General features: G+C 41.5%; 1 protein-coding gene across 3 annotated transcripts; it reads right to left on the minus strand.

Moving 5' to 3' along the window:
- Window positions 1–5297: 5297 nt before the first annotated feature.
- Window positions 5298–12823, minus strand: si:dkey-23n7.10 (SPRY domain-containing SOCS box protein 3). 3 transcript variants are annotated; one of them, XM_061222456.1, is made up of 5 exons: window positions 12707–12823; window positions 12024–12196; window positions 11557–11688; window positions 8184–8374; window positions 5298–7744 (listed from the first exon to the last, which is right to left on the minus strand). In XM_061222456.1, exons 2-5 carry the CDS (start codon window positions 12193–12195, stop codon window positions 7415–7417), a joined length of 825 nt encoding a protein of 274 aa, XP_061078440.1. In that variant the 5' UTR covers window position 12196; window positions 12707–12823; the 3' UTR covers window positions 5298–7414. The 3 variants fall into 3 exon arrangements, with proteins under 3 accessions (XP_061078440.1, XP_061078439.1, XP_061078438.1); XM_061222455.1 differs by having other exon boundaries at window positions 12627–12791; XM_061222454.1 differs by having other exon boundaries at window positions 12024–12791.
- Between the last annotated feature and the right edge of the window lie 3193 nt (window positions 12824–16016).

Here is a 16016-nt window from a genome sequence, read left to right on the forward strand (position 1 = left end):
TGGATGTTTTTAGTTTTTTCACACCATTCTCTGCAAACTGTAGCGGCCTGTAGCGTAGTGGTTAAGGTAAATGACTGGGACACACAAGGTCGGTGGTTCTAATTCCGGTGTAGCAAAATAAGATCTGCACAGCCGTTGGGCCCTTGAGCAAGGCCCTTAACCCTGCATTGCTCCAGGGGAGGATTGTCTCCTGCTTAGTCTAATCAACTGTACGTCGCTCTGGATAAGAGCATCTGCCAAATGCCAATAATGTAATAATGTAATGTAACTCTAGAGACAGTTGTGCCTGAAAATCTCAGGAGATCAGCAGTTACAGAAATAGTCAAACCAGCTCGTCTGGCCCAACAATCATGCCACGGTTAAAGTCAGTTAGATCACATTTGTTCCCCATTCTGACATTTGTCTGAGTCTGTTTGGCAGAATATGTCTCTTTGGGCATTACCTTGATCTTCATGGTGCTAGGTGCCAGTCCGGTGATCTGCTGAGATCAAAACTTCTCCATACAGCACAGACCATCAAACCAGAGTGTCTGCATGTTGTGGCAAACAGAATTGTCAGCTGAGCTCAGATGACTGCTTTGTGGTCTAACTAAATTAATTGATTAAAAAGGTACGTTTTGAGCCTACATTTAAATGAAGCCCAGACATGCAAAGGGAGATTATTCCAAAAGACAGGAGATCTGTAGAAGAATTGTAGTTGTAATATGTAGAACTTTCCAGCGCTTTGTGAATGAAGTAATTGTGGTGGTCCACTAAAATAGCAAGTCCTTTTGAAGCCTTATATGTTAGGGGAGAACCAAAATTTCACAGACATCCAATGAACAAACACCTGACTGATATGTTCACATTTCTTGCAAAAGCTGCTGCATTGTGAAACATTTGGAGACTTCTTGACTTCTAAGGTCAAATTATTGCCACCAGACAGTAAAGCAGTCCAACTGAGAGGTCATAAAAGAGTGAGCCTTTTTTCGGCAGTATGCAGGAACAATATTCTCTTAAATGTACTGTATGTATATCCCTAATACCACTCTTCATACTATTCATGTGGGCCTTAAATATTTTTATTATTATTATTAATATTTGAACGATTTCACTGGGTTTAACTAATACACATGTTTCCACTGGGTCATTGAGTGTAGATTGATGGGCCATCTGAATTGCAATGGTACTTAACACCATGTCTGATATACTAGATAGTTTACCCTTGAACATTCATTATTTAAACTGACTAATTGCAATGATCTGAAAGATGGGATTTAAGAGCTTGACCAGTTAGACTGGGGAAAAAACTGATTTCCTAGCCCAAGAAGAAGAATACGTTGATTTGTTCAATTAAAGGCAGCACTTGGTCAAGTAAGACAAGACTCTGAAGAGAGAAGAAAGTCATTATATATAACAGCAAGTGCTGTCTCAGGGCTGTCTGGTGCTTCAGATACCTTATTATCCTCTAGAAATGAAGAAAGCTGTTGAGAAAGAAATTCTTGAAGTTCGCAATTAAAACCAGGGTATAAATGCAAAGGCCTGTAAACTCTTACAAGGGCAATAGACCGAGAAGTGGAAAAAAAGGCTTTACCAATTTATGCCTAGCACTTAAAACAAATTTTATACTTACCTGGCTGTGGAGACACCTCACCGAGGACTTCTCTGCTGTGTGGCAGTATCCACTTTTTCAACGTGTATGTTCTCCCTGTGTCTGTGTGGGTTTGCTCCAGGTACTCTGGTTTCCTTCCACAGTCCAAAGACATGCAAGTTTAGGTTAATTGGACAGTCTAAATTTCCTCTCTGTGTGCTCCTGCTGTTGGCCTTGACCAAGGCACTGGGCTCAGAGCTGGAGTGGGTCCCCAGGAGCCACACTGCGGCTGCCCACTGCTTCTAAATAATTACCATGGGTTCAATTTATGCAGAGGACATTTAGGCAATGACAATTATGAATAAATAAATACACATTTAATTTATGCTTTGGTTTTTGGGTGAAGCAAACAGAGCCATTATAAACTGTTAACTCCACACCCTTGTCTATAGAAACTATGTAAGTAACCAGGAAGATAGGACAACTTAAAAAAATAATCCAATATTAAACAATCCAAATTTTAAAGCAGTGTCATTACAATAAACAAAATGTTTTTTTTTTTTTTTTTATAGTAATCACATTTTTGTGGCAAATACGACAGTATCTAGTCTTAAGGTTAATTGGAAATTGGAGAACTTAGAATCTCAATAGGGTAGCTAAGCCTAGTGAGTGGTTCCGAGAAGCAACAAACACGTGTGTAGATCTGATGAGTCATTATTGAGAATTTGAACTCTGTGATATTTTGCTGGAGAATAGAGTGGTGTCCTCTGTACATTGTTTTATGCAAAAAAAAATTGATGTCCATTTCCTTCAGGGAAATTCACTTTTGTATCAAGCCAGTACATAATTGGGTTTGGAATATCTCTACGGCTTCACATTTAATATTTGTGCATTATGTGGAAACACAGGCAGGGGGACTGGGATTGGTTGGAACACAGTTCATGTCTGTGTAATAGAGGACCAATAGGGGGCTCTGCCACAGAAATTAGAATGATGAGAAAGTAATTCAGACCTCTAAAACAACGAGAACCTTAAAGCATTCATCTGTGATTCAGGCCTCTAAAACAACGAGAACCTTAAAGCATTCATCTGAGATTCAGACGTCTAAAACAACAAGAACCTTAAAGCATTCATCTGCGATTCAGGCCTCTAAAACAACGAGAACCTTAAAGCATTCATCTGAGATTCTATATTTTCCTCCACCCTCTTCTACCAGTTTCCACATTTCATTCCTCAACAACAATGAATTCCCCAACAAATCGGCCAGATCTCACTGTTCTCCCAAGATTGAGGCCTCTGGCTCCCCTCTCGCAGTGTGGTCACTCCTCCCAGTTTCTGTCTGTACCCAACAGTGGTGGAACAAACTTCCAAAACGTGGCCAGTGCAGCAAAACCAATGGCAGCCCTGGACCACGTTCAGCCCCAACAAAATGTAGCAAAACGTTTATTTCAACAGAAATTTTCAACATCCTGTTGCAAACCGTGGGTGGACTGACTGATGTAGTACGGCCTGCTCCTGTGGCGTCTGAGAAGGCGTTCTCTGGGCATGGGCCTACGTCAATATTGACTTGGGCTACAACCCTGACAAACACCAAAAAGGAACAAACTCCCAAGCCTGTTGTCAAACGTTGTACACCGTTGGGATAAAACATATTGTTCAACACAGAAACCATAGCAAAACGTTTTCAGATTGAATATGCCCCTAGTGTATCATCCAGCTATCACCAGCTTGAAATGACCACGACCAGCTGTTTCAAAACATAGCTTGAGCTGGTCAAACCACGTTGAGTATGGAGCTGGTCTATCTGGTTAACCAGCTACTGTACCAGCTGTTTCAAAACCTTTTTTCAGCTGGGAGGCCTGGCAGGCTGGTACTGTTACTTATATTAATCAAGTGAATGTGCTCACAGTTTACAGTCACTTACAGTCTCCTACAGATTAAGTTACTGTGCTTAACAGAAGCTGCGAAATCAAGTGGCACTTATCAATACATGCACATATGTACAGACGTGGTCAAATTTGTTGGTACCCCTCCTCAATAAACAAAGAATGCACAATTTTATCTGGAATAACTTGACCTGTTTATGCCATATGTAATAGAAATCAGACTTTGCTTTTGATTTTTTTATTCAACATAATATTGTAAATAATAAAACTAATAAAAATGGCTTGGATAAAAATGACGGGACCCTTAACCTAATATTTTGTTGCACAACCTTTAGAGGCAATCACTGCAATAAAATGTTTTCGTAGCTCTCGATGGCACTTCTACACCTGTTAACAGGTATTTTGGCCCACTCTTCCTGAGCAGACTGCTCCAGTCTCAGGTTTGATGGGTGCCTTCTCCGGACTGCAAGTTTCAGCTCTTTCCATAGATGTTTGATAGGATTCAGATCAGGACTCATAGAAGGCCACTTCAGAATAGTCAAATGTTTTCTTCTTATCCATTCTTGGGTGCTTTTAGCTGTGTGTTTAGGGTCATTACCCATGATCTGACTATGATGACTAACACAGAGCTTTCTGACACTGGACAGTACGTTTTGCTCCAGAATGCGTTGATAGTCCTGAGATTTCATTGTGCCCTGACAGATTCAAGGCTCCCTGTGTCAGACACAGCAACAACAACCAAGCCTCCTCCACGATTCACTGTAGGTATGGTGTTCTTTTCTTTGAAAGCTTCATTTTTTTGTCTGTGAACATGTCTGCAGATGTGACTTGCAAAACAGCTTCAGTTTTGACTCATCTGTCCAAAGGATATTCTCCCAGAAGGATTGTGGCTTGTATTTTACCAAATTCAAGTCCGACTTTTATGTTTTTCTTTCAAAAGTGGATTCCTCCTGGGCCTTGTTCCATGGAGCCCACTTTCGCTCAAAAAGCGACAGATGGTGCAGTCAGAAACTGATGTACCTTCACCTTCAGCTTGTATCTCTTTGGCAGTTATCCTTGGTTCCTTTTCTACCATTCGCACTATCCTTCTGTTCGATCTTGGGTTGATTTTCCTTTTGCGGTCATGCCCAGGGAGGTTGGCTACAGTTCTATTGACCTTAAACGTCTTAATAATAATTGCAACTAATGTCACAGGAACATCAAGCTGCTTGGAGATCTTGTTGTCTTTACCTGAACCATGCATGTCTATTTTCTTTCTGATCTCCTCAGACAACTCTAAGACACCTAACCCCCAAATGCTCCTGACGAGTTGATCGGTGCCTTGCATGGCTGCCAATCGCCGTCGGTGTTTGTGTGTGTATGAATGGGTGAATGAGAAGCATCAATTTTACAGTGCTTTGGATAAAGGCGCTATATAAATGCCAACCATTTACAACTCTCTCCTTTGCTTTTTCTGGTCCATGTTCAGTGTGGTGCACACAATGATACCAAATGGCACAGTGACGACTTTTCTCCATTTAAATAGGCTTTATGACTGATTACAAGATTGGAGACAGGTGTGATACTAATAATAAACAAATTAGTTTGAAATATCACTATAATCCAATTATTTATTATCTTTTCTAAGGGGTACCAACAAATGTGTCCAAGGCATTTTAGAATATCTTTGTAGAATAAGCAATAATTCATCTCTTTTCACAGCTTCTTTGCTTTAATCTATGACATACCAAAGACATGTACGTATACATGACAAAATAGCTTTGAATTTAATCACTTTTTAGGAGAAACTAAGCCTTATTTCAATGGGCTGTAAGGGTATCAACAAATTTGACCACATATGTATGAGCAGACCCCTGCTTTACACAAGTTTTATTATTTTCTGAAACACAAACATCAATCAACAATCATTTCATAAATAAGACTCTATGGGTGTTCCCTCACATATTTCCACCGTTAAACATTATGATGTGACCTCATGGGCCAAACATGCCGACGCATAACAGCGGCACAGCTTTTGGTACCGTACTCCAGCACATTGGACTTTAAATGTTCATGTGCATTATTTCACTTCAAATCCAAAGTGCTGGAAGTGCAGAGCAAAAGCAACAGAACTGTGTCACTGTCCGAATACTTACGGACCACACTATGTATAAATATTTAATTTACATGTAATAATATACATGAAGACTTTTCCCTTTGATCCATTAAAAAAAATAAAAAAAATAAAATGACAACACTGAAAATATACTGTATGGATTCACATGATAAAGGCCATTTTAAAGCTGGGTTAGGCGATTTTTTTTTGTAGTATTTGGTTAAATTATCTTCACATTCGGACAGCTAGCAATAAACCAATTGCTCTGGGGAAAATCTGATATCAGTGACTGTCCCTGGACAGTTTTTCAGGGACTTCTGTTTTTTATGGCTCCAGGAAGCTAACATCCAATGAGGGCAGCTCTCAGCCAGGAGGTGGCCTTACCTGCCAATCAAAATTGTGGTGAGGCTGACTGGAGAGGAGGGGGCGGGATTTTCTGCCGCTGTATACATTCAAAATCTTTCTTCTATTGCACATGTTCTGCTCGCGCCCAGAGATCGCCTACCCCAGCTATAAATGACTTTGTAGAGGTTGTGTTGGTTATCCGTTATCAGTTTACCCTGCAAACGTTTGGCAGAAAGACTTCCTGACACTTCCCCACGAGGCCCCTGTGACGTACCGTACTCCGCCTAAAAGAGGCCGAGTACTAACACAGTGACATGATTTAAAATCTATTCAAAGACAGCAGAATACATGTTGCGACAATGATCAATAACCCTCGAAAAAGTTCTCTGTGCCCTGAATACTGCACTATTGAAATGTTTTTCAAAATAATAAAAAAACATTTAAAAACTGAATTGCGGCCCTATAAACGACTGCATGTGTTTAAAGCGAAAAAATATGCTGTATGGAATCATATGATGAATGTCATTTAACATAAAATATCAAATCTATCCATAGACAATAGAATACATGTTCCTACAATGGTCAATAAGCCTCCTACTCTGTCTCGGTCAAGGGTACAAAAGTAGTTGTGCTCCTCTTTGGATTCCATGATCACATTCTTCGATAGATAGCTTTTTTTGGTGGTTTCGGCCTCCGGTGTAAATGGTCAGCAGATATTTTAAAATGGTGGGATTAAAAAAACATTTAAAAACCAAATTGTGGGGCCCATCCATGGTTGTGGCCCTTAACAAGTGCATAGGCCAGGGGCGCCAAATTGTGTGCCATGGAGGGCTGAGAGTATGTTGGTTTTCACGCCAACTAATTACTACACCCGCTGACTTCACACACTCTCTGACTGAGGGTGAAATCAGTTGTAGTGATAGGTTGGGAATGAAAAACTGGCTTGTTTCGGCCCTCCGTGGCACATCACTGGGCAACCCTAGCACAGCCCATTCATGTCAGGAGCTCTGATCATCATGCACTGGAGCAAATATCTGTCCACGTGGCTCTGAGGAGCACATCACGTTTCCCGTGTGATGCCATTGGTGACAGAGACGCTTTCTGGGGAGAAATCTGTAGTTTTGTAAGACTTAATTATTCCAAGATAAGTCTGATAGCCTAGCTGATTATGTAGCATAATTACATTCTTTTACTCCTGAGCTAACTCTTTTCCTTGAGCTATATTTGTAAATTGTGTTTTTATAAACTCAGAGTTTCTGCCCTGCTGCCCTTCCCACATTTCACTGTTGTACATTGCACATTGAACTTGAACTTGAGATACAGCTTCAACTGTCACAACTGTCTCCAGCCATCCTTTGATGAACCACTGTGAGGGGCAACATATGTTTGCATATCCTAGGTTCATCTTCATAATTATTGCCCTACTAGTTGATATGTTGATATATTTATATTTATGTTTTACCCTTCTGCCTCATTTCCCATGTGATGCCAGTGGTGGCAGAGTGGCTTTCTGGAGGTATCACAGCAGTGGGGGCAGCAGGTGGGCCCCTAGCTGGTCCTGCAGGCTGGTTGGCAGGCAGAGGGCCCCTAGCTGGTCCTGCAGGCTGGTTGGCAGGCAGAGGGCCCCTAGCTGGTCCTGCAGGCTGGTTGGCAGGCAGAGGGCCCCTAGCTGGTCCTGCAGGCTGGTTGGCAGGCGGAGGGCCTCCAGGGGGGCCTGAGGCTCCAGGCTCTGGGCGATGGCGTGAAGGCACTGTTCCTGCAGCGACACCAGGCGGGACGTGCGGACTCCCAGCTGCAGCTCTGTCTCCGCGGCCGTGGAGCTGACCAATGGGAACAGAGGGACTCCCACCTGCCACCAGGGAGGGAAGAGGCTCGGTTGGTTCCCGGTACCAAGTTCAAAAGTGAGGAGAAAAGACACTCGGGGCAGGTTTATCACGGTTTTGCAGTGCTGAGCAGTTCTTACCACTCGTACAATTCAGGGGTTTGGTGTCGCTCAGGGATGTCATTTTCCCACCACAGTTTTCCTATTGCTAATGAAAATGTAAAATTATCTATATTGTGAGTGCTGGCCGTTCATTTTTTACATTGTGTGATTTTTTCTACCCATTACATCAAATGTCATTTGGCTGACGCTTTTATCCAAAGCGACTTACAGTTGATTAGATTAAGCAGGAGACAATTATCCACAGGAGCGATGCAGGCCTTGCTCAAGGGCCCAACAGCTGCGCAGATCTCCCGGTCCTGTACCTTAACCACTACGCCTCAGGCCGCCCTGTGCTTCGACCCACCTCATGCAGTCCAGAGAAAGCCGGTCCCAGGCTGACGCCGTTTCGGTAGAACCCCAGTGTGCCCGAATCCAGGTTCAGGAGCACACCGATGACGGTCATCTTGTCGTAGAAAGGCTCTGTGTACTTCTTGCTCCGACCCCCGTGCCACAGGAAGCCCTTATATGAGAGGCCCCAGCTCTCCTCATCCATCCCTGCAAAGTACAGCAAACCCCCTTACTGGCGAGGACCCACAGCGTCACCACTGCCACAACGGACAACTGCAACGGCTGAGCCGAGACTCGGGCCACGTCCGGACATCCCTGCAAAAAAACACGGGACTGAAGTCTTGAAGCCTTGGTTAGGTCCAATTTAAAACTATGAAAAGGTTGGTGTGATAAACTGTCAATGAAATAGCTCTTTAGTCTCAGAGGAGCCAAGTAGCTAGGTAGCATGGATGCCTGAAATTGGGAAAAATAAATGACCTTTCCTGTTGCAACATTTTATATATTTTTCCCACCTGGTAACTGAGCCTGTTTACTAAACAACCTCGAACCAGGGATTTTCTCTATGGGCCTAATTTGCTTAAACAAACTCATGTACTAAACTGAGACTTGACTTTCATTCCTCTTGTGATGAAGAATTATCCTAGACTTTGTCCATACTATACACTCAGTGGGTAATTTATTAGGTAGACTCATACACCAGCTTGTTAATGCAAATATTTATATGCCAATCATGTGGCAGCAATTAAATGCATAAAGCAGTTGTTCAGACCAAGTGTCAGAATGGGGAAGAAATGTGATCTAAGTGACTGCCCGTGGAATGATTGTTGGTGGGTGGTTTGAATATCTCAGAAACTGCTGAAACTGCTGATTTTCACACACAACAGTCTCTAGAGTTGGTGAGAAAAACAAAACAGCAGCAGGTCTGCAGGCAAAAACATGTTGTTAATGAGAGAAGCTGACAAGAAGGTGACAGTAACGCAAATAACCACGTTTACAACAGAAGAGCATCTCTGAACACACAACGTGTCATAACTCTACGTGGATAGGCTACAGCAGCAGAAGACCAATAAGTGTAAAAAATAAGTCAAATAAATACCTAATAAAGTGCTCACGGAGTGTATATCAGTGGCTCTGAACAGGAGGGCTGGGGCACAAAAGGGGGACTCAGGAAGCTGCCAGCATAAAGTAGCAGCTGCATGGTTTATTTGAATTGCCTTTTAATTGGACTTTTAACCTTTTGTTTTTTTTGAGTTAGGAAACGGGTTACTTTTTCATGCCACAGTAAAAAATGTTAATTCAGTAACAAATGAGAGTAACACATATTTTAACAAACTGCATTTACCTAAAGTAACTGCATTTAGCCAACGTAACCACATTTAACTCATATAATGCATTTAGCTAACATATTTGCATTTGGCCAACAAAACTGCACTTCAAATAGCATCTTTTGCGAGAATCTAATTGAGGCTTTGAAGATTTATTATTCCAAGATACAACTTCAATTCTCCAACTGTGATCCTTGGAAAAATCTTTGCCTCTGGAACCATCATCCTCTGTGGATGGGGCAAATGCCAAGGGAGTTTCATCTTCATAATTATTGCCCTAATCTGGGTATTTTCAAGAATTACGTTATTTTTTTATAGCCCTGATCACCTGATTTATGAAGGTCAACAACCCCATGGTCATGGATGACTAAGAGTTTGCAATGTGATGTTTATAATGAAGTGAAACAAGACGTCATGTGTGACCACTTCAGCATTCCTAAAGACTCATGTCACTTGTCACAAAGAGATACCATGTCTTAAGTTTAAGGAGATGAGGTAGGGAAACGCAGGACAAGAAAGTGGGGGAAAAAAGCCTTTATTTTTTACCTCCATTTTAGCGGAATAAAAAAGTCGTAATATCAATCATCTCAAATAAGGCTACAGTGAATTAAACATTGCCATAATAAAGCCATAATAATGTCAAAGTCATTATAGTACAGAATACTTAGGAATCCTGTTTAATCCCTTAAACCACATGGCCAGAGTGCATTTATTTGTATTCAATCATTTTTAACGGTGAAAGCAATAAAACTAACGATTATATTTCTATACACTCGTTTATGACACCATTGTTTCAGCTGTATGTTATGTGCGGTGACAAAACAAGCATGGGAGGACCTCAACAGATGACACGCATCAGGCTAAAATTGGTATTCTTTTCACAGTACTACTTCTGCTTCTGTCTCCAAACTGTAGTTGGGAGACATAGGGGAATCCAACCACACTATTACTTTTCGATTCCAGGACCGAAGCTGCTAATTATATAACACCCAACCTAACAACCTAACTAGCTTCCTTTATTGCACCAAAGAAAATTACTTTATCTCCCTTGTACGGTCGGCTTTTCTCCTTGGCCATGCTCTCTTTCAAAACAACAACTAAAAACGCCACTCACTCACCCAGCGGCCTCACATACACACACGGACCAATCAAAACAAAACAATCCCCATGATTCCCACTCTGTTTTATTGCTTTCACTCTTAAAGCTGCAAACCCTAATTCACCAACAACGGAAATGATCCAGATAACCAAATACATAATAGATTTTAGTTCCAAAAACATTTAAACAGTGGAGAAACATCAATAATCCATCCATCCATCCATTATCTGAACCCGCTTATCCTGAACAGGGTCACAGGGGGGCTGGAGCCTATCCCAGCATACATTGGGCGAAAGGCAGGAATACACCCTGGACAGGTCACCAGTCCATCGCAGGGCACACACACCATTCACTCACACACTCATACCTGTGGGCAATTTAGACTCTCCAATAAGCCTAACATGCATGTCTTTGGACTGTGGGAGGAAACCGAAGTACCCGGAGGAAACCCACACAGACACGGGGAGAACATGCAAACTCCACACAGAGAGGCCCCGGCCGACGGGGATTCGAACCCAGGACCTCCTTGCTGTGAGGCGGCAGTGCTACCCACTGCACCATCCGTGCCGCCAGAAATATCAATAAGAAAATCTAAAATCTGTGTGAAAATCTTGGAATTTGTTTGGGGAAATCGGTTAAAACCAACAATGTTGAGTCCTGCATATGAACAATAATTTAAGTACAGTTAAGAAGTGGAATTTTCTAATATAAAGAGCTCTTCACCATGTCAAATAACAATAAAATACTGGGGCCCAGGAGGTAAGCGGTCACCTGGCAATCGTTTGTCAGTTGAATTCCATACTCTTCCAAGCACAAAGTATTTTAATGATTTCATAACACCCATGTCCTCCTTGACTGATTTTTTTCGTGGGCCAGATACTTCAGAACGTTCTTTTATTTGTATGCATTAAGAAAAAAGGCCAAGCATGAGAAAAACTAGAGGCTGGGCCTATAGTTGTGCTTACCGAGCAGGTTGATGGACCGGTAGTTTCCAGTGTGCAGTAAAGCCTTCTTTGTCCCTAACCCCACCATCACTGAGGTTCCATAAGGAGGTTCTGAAAACTCAATTTCCCAGTAGTGCTCTCCGCAGGTGAAACCTGACAATGCAACCAACTCAGCATGTGAAATTCAGACTGACCTGGTGATGTCACAGACCACATGCTCAACTCCACCCAACTACTTGTTTATCTCCTAAACTCCCATCATTCATTCTTTCACACTGACACTGGACTTCATTTTGCATACCAAGTTTCATACCAAGTTACTTTATTATTATTATTATTATTATTTAAAAATGTCCAGAAATTTGAGCATTGATTTGATGTCTAAAATCCACATCCTGAATAATAAATGTCTGAAATACTAGACAATGATAACAGATGTACTACCCATGACCTTCCTAACAGTCTCACACAACTAAAGATACCTTTACCTTTGGTACCCCGCACACCTGCCGTGCCCTCACTCTCCAGAAGCACATTGGTGTGGAAGTACACTGCTTGTCGGCATGGTGACAGCTGGGCAGCTGGAGACTTGCTGTTGGCATCCCATTCCCAGTGTTCCCATGAGTGGCATCCGCGCAGAGACATTGGGAAGTACGACATTCTTCCATGTTCAACAGGAAAGAAAAAATGAGTTGTTTAAAGTTTAAGGAACATTAAGTCATACATCAGCCATCAATGGTATCTGGCAGCATTTACTACTCGGACATTTTTGCACATGAACCTACGCATACGGGTGAATAATATTGTACAGCATACGGGCCATGAACCAATAATGCGTTTCACAGTATAGGCTATTGTCTATATCCCAAATCCAACGAGGTAGACTATACAACAAATAACGTCTTGTTATGTGTTGTATAACGTATCTTCATCCTGGAAATAAAGATTAGCGAAATGATTGTTTAGACACCACCATAAATATCATTGGCTCGTTTTTATGGTCCACAAATGACATATTTAAGCTGTACGCTAACGTACAGATCATATTATATTGTTATCCTATAGCGGTTCGTTATATAGCCTAAACTTACCTTTCTGTGTTTACATATAAGTTTTTAAATAATACATCAACATCCAGGCTGTGGTCTATAATTTATGACAAATAATTTACCCGCGCGGATTATCTTGTGTCAGCTACACTGCTAGCAGGATTGTTGACCCACATCCAAACTGAAATAAACACAAACGTGAGGAATGTACAGTTCCAAGGGCAACAGTGTAAAGCAACTCCGCTGCACGTACAAGTATTTAAACCACGTGACACGTGACTGTAGCGTACTGTTGGTCAAACTTGCGTAAGTCGCTCACTTTACTAGCACGAAATACGGAAAGAAAAATACAGCTCCAAGGCAACACGAGTAATCCTGAACCAGGTTACTTGATACGCGTATCAATAACACAAGACGTTTGAGTAGACGTTGGATAACATTTCACTGGCAAATAAGGATGTGGGTGTGCTTATCTATCCAAACAATCCATAGTCACGTTGTACGCTGTAGTAAAGCTTTCTACTTTCAGTAGCCTAGTTCATCCAGTCGCTGTTCAAACCATAGGTTCAAATCTACAAGCAAACATATTACATTACATTACATTAATGGCATTTGACAGACGCTCTTATCCAGAGCGACGTACAACAAAGTGCATACCCATAACCTGGGATAAGTGCGCTGAAAGACCCTAGAGGGAAGTACAATTTCAACTGCTACCTGCACAACAAACAAGGACCAGGGCCTATTTTTTTTTTTTTTTTAAACAAACAAACAAACAAACAACGCAAAAGTATGAACAAACCCATTAACTAGCCAAACTAAAAATACTGATACACATTACATTACATTACATTATTGGCATTTGGCAGACGCTCTGAATAAGAGCGTCTGCCAAATGCCAATAATGTAATGTAATGTAATGTAATGTGTATCAGTACAACAAAGTGCATACCCATAACCAGGGATAAGTTCGCTGAAAGACCCTAGAGGGAAGTACAATTTCAATACACAGTATTTATATGTTGACAGGGTAGCCCCACCTACAGGTATATATTTTTGGTCAAATAGGCGAAATTAAGGAACCAAATACAAAAACCCACCCCTACAAAGCAATTGAAAATTTGAATTCCCACAAAAACGTAGGCGATATTCGCTGGAATTCGCTACTGCCGTGTTTCAATTCAATTTATTTTTGTATAGCGCTTTTCACAGGAGACTGTCACAAAGAAGATGCACGTGCTTAAACCTCGTTGTTGTTGCTGTTGTTTTTTTAACCTTTTGAAAAGCTTTTGAAAGCTAAACTTGCAACCGAAGTCCTCAGGGAACGTAATAGCATAATAGCAAAACAATGTATACAATACATTTTTACGAGTAAATGTCTTAAAAAGACCTGCTGAAAATTAGATTCTATATGAAATATGGGATTCTATGATGGTTTAAAATGTTTAAGCTGTATTTTCGACACTTCAAGCTGGTCATACCTGGCATCTAGGCGATCACAGTTGGTGAATGCTTGCTAAAATGGTCGAGTAAGCTGGTGGTCAAACTGGTGGTATAGATGACTATAATCAGATGATCAGGTGGTTGACCTGCTCAACCAGCTTGACCAGTTTAGGCTATTTTCAGCAGGGGTGGTTCACACAGAGCAATAATCAGTTTGCTTCAAGGTTTAAGCCCATGCATTAACTTTTTTCATGAACAAAACAAATATGAGAACTTGCAGGTAAAGGCCAGTGGTGCTAATCACTTATTTTATCTGGCCTTGATTGACCTTGTTAAATGCTTCTTGAAGGAGCAAGGAGACACAATCGCACCCATTAAGAAGTATTTTTTGGAACTTCTGACATATAAACACACACAGTATTCACTCAGGCATTCGATTTAGACTCTCCAATTACCCTTTGGGCTGTGGGGGGGAAACCAGGGTACCTGGAGGAAGTCCACAGACAGATGGAGTACATGCAAGCTCCATGCAGAGGGGTCCTGGCCAGGAGTCAAACCGAGGGCCTTGTGGCTGTGAGGCACCGCCATACTGATGTTTATAATTGTGAGGAAAACTGTAAATGTAATCGGTTACAACATCTGGAAACACAATGTTTCTGTACCGGCTGCTTTTGGAAACGTGTTTCAGTGCCAGATTGCACGCCTCCATCGTAAAGCCGTCTGGTCATCAGAAACTTTAATCAAGAAGGGCATAAGTTAAAATTGAAGATCAGCCTGAAATTTTGGTATGGGGTTTCGCACTGGCAATGGGTATGCCTTGTTTTTAATGTTGCAAAGCTAATGTTACATTTCACATTTTATTTATTTATTTTTAACATGATTCGTTTCAAATACAAGTTTTAAAAAAACCGAAAAACCTCTATGGTCTATAGTGCAGCACTGCCCTCCCACCTCTCCAGTTCCCATATATAGTGCCTCCTGATGTAAGCTAACCACAGAACTATATAAACACTTGATGATTTATTACATAGGGCGGCCTGTGTCTCCTGATTAGTCTAATCAACTGTACGTCGCTCTGGATAAGAGAGCCTCTGCCAAATGCCATTAATGTAACGTAATGTAATGTGATGGTTATTTTGTCCTGCCTCACAAAACGATTATGGCACTTCAGGGGCTTGCAAGAACTTTGCCTGCTTTTTCTGCCACCTAGTGGCAAGATAAGGTACTATAGTCACTTCCCAGGGCACTGAAGTCACGGCCATGGAGGTCAGCACTTGGGTGTTTTTGTCTCTCCTTCCAGAAGGATTGCAACTGTGTTATCTTGTTCACACTTCCATGCTTAACAATGTTTACTTCGAGCAGGGTTAGTGATACTGTGTCTTAGCAGTCCAGACCATGGAAAAAGTGATATACATTTATCAAAATCCCTCCTATGGCTTTCATTTGCTACTATCTAACAAAATACAGGTACCAGTGACTAATTACCATAAATATCTATGAATTATAGTGAATGCAAACTGGATGGATGAAGGTGTTACAGTTAAATGGAACTCAGAAATAAACCATCTGACATACTATGATGAGAAAGTGTCGCTGTGAAGCAGACGCAAAAGATTGGCGGGCTTTAAAATACAAATAAAAGTGAAATAAAAATACTTTCTTCCAATTTGTGGTCCATGTCAGTACAGTGTTGAAAGGTGCCCATTACCCTTATTAAACTGCTATCTATAAATTCTACAGCAGTGTTTCTCAACTCCAGTCCTTGGGGCCCAAGTTTTTTGTTGAAACCAGGAACTAAACACACACAATGACTGAACCAATCAAACCAATCGACCCTGGGTGTGTCGAAGTGCCCCCCCATTTTCTCCTGATGAGCTGGTCAGTGCCTTGCATTGCAGCCAATCAATGTTAGCGGGTAAGTGTGTGTGTGAGTGGATGGGTGAATGAGAAGCATCAATTGTACAGCGCTTTGGATAAAGGCGCTATACA

This window comes from Conger conger, chromosome 15, assembly GCF_963514075.1.
Source record: "Conger conger chromosome 15, fConCon1.1, whole genome shotgun sequence".
NCBI lineage: Eukaryota > Metazoa > Chordata > Actinopteri > Anguilliformes > Congridae > Conger > Conger conger.

Bases quoted from the DNA above. Each gene is read 5' to 3' on its own strand.
- si:dkey-23n7.10 (XM_061222456.1), bottom strand. From the start codon at position 12,195: ATGTCGTACTTCCCAATGTCTCTGCGCGGATGCCACTCATGGGAACAC. The intron at 11,689-12,023 runs GTAAAGGTATCT...TTGCATTGTCAG, and splicing joins AGGTGTGCGGGGTACCAAAG to GTTTCACCTGCGGAGAGCAC. The intron at 8,375-11,556 runs GTAAGCACAACT...TGTACTTTGCAG, and splicing joins CCGGTCCATCAACCTGCTCG to GGATGGATGAGGAGAGCTGG.